Raw genomic sequence first — 2,962 nt, 5'->3', positions numbered from 1 at the left:
TAACACCACCCCTGGGGGTTGTGTTAGAATTTGGTGCTGCCTCAGGTTTGCAAAAACTCGTAAATCTGAAGCAGCATAAAAAAAGTAGTGGGTGTTCCTGTGGCACCCCCACAGAAACACCCATTGCATGCCCCTCCCACGCAGAATACTGCGTCAGAGGGAGCCATATTTACAAGGAGGCGTAAAGTCACAAAAAGTGGTGTTATACCTCTTTGTAAATATGAAGCAGTGGTTAGCGCCACTGAAGCTTCACGTAAAGTGGCTCTCCAGTGGTGCTAGGGGATTATAAAAATGCCCCCAAATGGCTACGACTGGAAACAGCAGACTTTCTAAAAGTAGCATTTCTAAAATTGGAGTTTAAAATCTATGAGGGAGTATTTGTTCATTACAATTGTAAAGAGACCAAACATAAACTGCTTATCTTCTCCTATTTGGAAATTCCAGCTTCATAAATGCAATAGGATACCTTCAATGTTATCATATGGGAGAGGTAGACATTGCAATAGTGAAAAACTAATTTAGGAGTTTTTCACCACCAGTTTTTAAATACACTGCACCCTGCCCTAAGGGCTTTCCAGGGCCTACCCTCGAGTTACCTTGTATGTATTAAAGAGGAAGGTTTGGGACTGTCAAAAGGCTTACTTTGTCAGGTCAAAATGGCAGTTTACAAATGTGCACACATGCTTAGGCATGCTTAAACTGCTACTTAAATGGGTGTTAAATCAGTGCTGCAGGACCACTAGTAGCATGTATTTTACAGGCTTAGGGCACATGTAGTACCACTTTACCAGGGACATATAAGTAAATTAAATATGCCAATTTGGTGTAAGCTAGTTCTACTATGTTTAAAGGTGAGAACAGAGTCACTTTAGCACTGATTAGCAAGGGTAGAGTGCACAGAGTCTTCAGACCAACAAAAATAAAATCAGCAAAAGGGTAAGGGCAAAATGATGGGGATGATCCTTCAAAAAGGGCCAGTTCCAACACTCATGTGATTTTGTAAATAAAACAAAATGAATGTATTCTTTTGCATTGACTTTTGCCATCTCCATCCAAACATTCTACTAAAACACGCAAATTAAAAACTAAAGCAGTGTGTATCCAAGGTGCACATTGAACTTCACAAAGTCAGCTAAAAACATAACAAACTTGCACATGCACTAGCCGTATGTATTGTTAGTCTCAACAAAATGAGTATTAGTGGCTCCTTTTAATGTCTGTTTGTGCACAATTCTATCCCACACTTTATATCTCTCCGCTTTTTGCAAATAATGTAAATCCTGAGATTATGCTGATTCGTCAGTTTAGTTATTTGACAATGTATTCTTAAGACAAAACTACCACTTTACAAATCATGCTTTATTTGCTCTTGGAAACTCAAGGATAACAGCACATTATTAATGATCATTAAAATTCAATAATAATGTAGAGTCCCATTCAGATGGGTTATTATAGTAACATTCTAATCTTTGCAAGTCTTAGAGAATTTTTAAACTCTTTGTTCCTCAGGCAGTATATAATGGGGTTACACAGGGGAGTAAATACTGTGTAGGACAAAGACATTATTTTATTGTCTTGCATTAAATAGGTTGTTGTTGGTCGTGCATATGTAATACACACACACCCATAGAATAATATGACAACAGTCAGGTGAGATGCACAGGTGGAGAAAGCCTTTTGTCTTCCCTCCACAGACTGGATTTTCAGGATTGCAGAGATAATGTTAATGTATGATGTAATGATTAAAAGAAAAGAGATAATTGGGAGAAAAGCAACAACAATGTAAGTCATTGATTCAATTGTGTGTGTGTTTGTGCAAGAAAGCTTCAGTAGAGCTGTAACATCACAGAAAAAGTGGTTGATTTCATGTGATGCACAGAAGGAAAGTCCAGAAATTAATATTGTGTGTGGCACAGGATCCATGAAACCAACTAGCCAAGTTCCACTTGCTAACTTGATACACAATACTCTGTTCATGATTGTTGTATATCGTAAGGGATTGCAGATTGCCACATACCGATCATAAGCCATAACTGCAAGAAGAATAAATTCTAAAGACACCATGGCCATGAAAACATATGCTTGAATCAGACATTCTGTGAAAGAAATAGACGCTCCTTTTTGAAAGAAGTGGGCCAGCATTTGTGGAAAAATATTTGAGGTATAACAAATGTCAATGAAGGACAAATTTGAGAGGAAAAAATACATTGGTGTGTGCAACTGAGAGTTAGAATACACTATGGCCATGACAAAAGCATTTCCAAACAGAGTGGCTGTGTAAAGCATGAGAAATATTACAAAAAGAGGTATTTGCAGTTGGGTAAGGTCTGAAAACCCCACAATCAGGAAGATGTCTGCTCTGGTCAAATTCTCTGCCTCCATTTCCTCCAGGATACTGCTGTTTTTGAAGTCAGGCTGCAATTGGACAAACAATACCAGTTATTATAAATGATAGTCAATGATACTATTATGAATTAGTAGTCAAAAATATAATTCAGGCTTCACATTTCCCATGAAGTAAAACCTACTGGAAAAAGGAAATAGTGTACAATGTTTGTCATTGTAGGTACATTCCTTAGGATAACTATATTTTGCTTTCAATAAGTATTTGCTTAGTAAAAAATAGTTGAATATCTGCATGCTTCACAGTGATTATGCTTTAGAAGTAGTGTTCTCCTGCAGTGTCATTTTAGCAAAATTATGTATGCAAAATTGATAGTCATATAGGAAAGTCCAACAGTATATACTGAAATTGCTGAACCCATTATTTGGTGACAGAAAGGACATTAATGACAAAGCTGTAGGTAGAGGCATTCTGAACCACTACCTTTGCAATATTTTAATTTATATAGTTAACACAAGGGGCCAGATGTACGAAAGTTGGGAATTGCGACTTGCAATTTGCGAGTCGGAGCGACTCGCAAATTGCAAGTCGCAATTCCCAATGCAGTACGGTGTCTCA

At 37.5% G+C, this 2,962-nt stretch overlaps 1 protein-coding gene across 1 annotated transcript; it reads right to left on the bottom strand.

Annotated features, from left to right (window-relative positions):
- Positions 1-1,449: 1,449 nt before the first annotated feature.
- Positions 1,450-2,382, bottom strand: LOC138246774 (olfactory receptor 5V1-like). The gene has a single exon (XM_069201534.1). The coding sequence runs from the start codon at positions 2,380-2,382 to the stop codon at positions 1,450-1,452; it is 933 nt and encodes a 310-aa protein (XP_069057635.1).
- Between the last annotated feature and the right edge of the window lie 580 nt (positions 2,383-2,962).

This window comes from Pleurodeles waltl, chromosome 7, assembly GCF_031143425.1.
Source record: "Pleurodeles waltl isolate 20211129_DDA chromosome 7, aPleWal1.hap1.20221129, whole genome shotgun sequence".
Taxonomy (NCBI): Eukaryota; Metazoa; Chordata; class Amphibia; order Caudata; family Salamandridae; genus Pleurodeles; species Pleurodeles waltl.
This window is presented reverse-complemented; position numbering and strand designations above follow the sequence as displayed.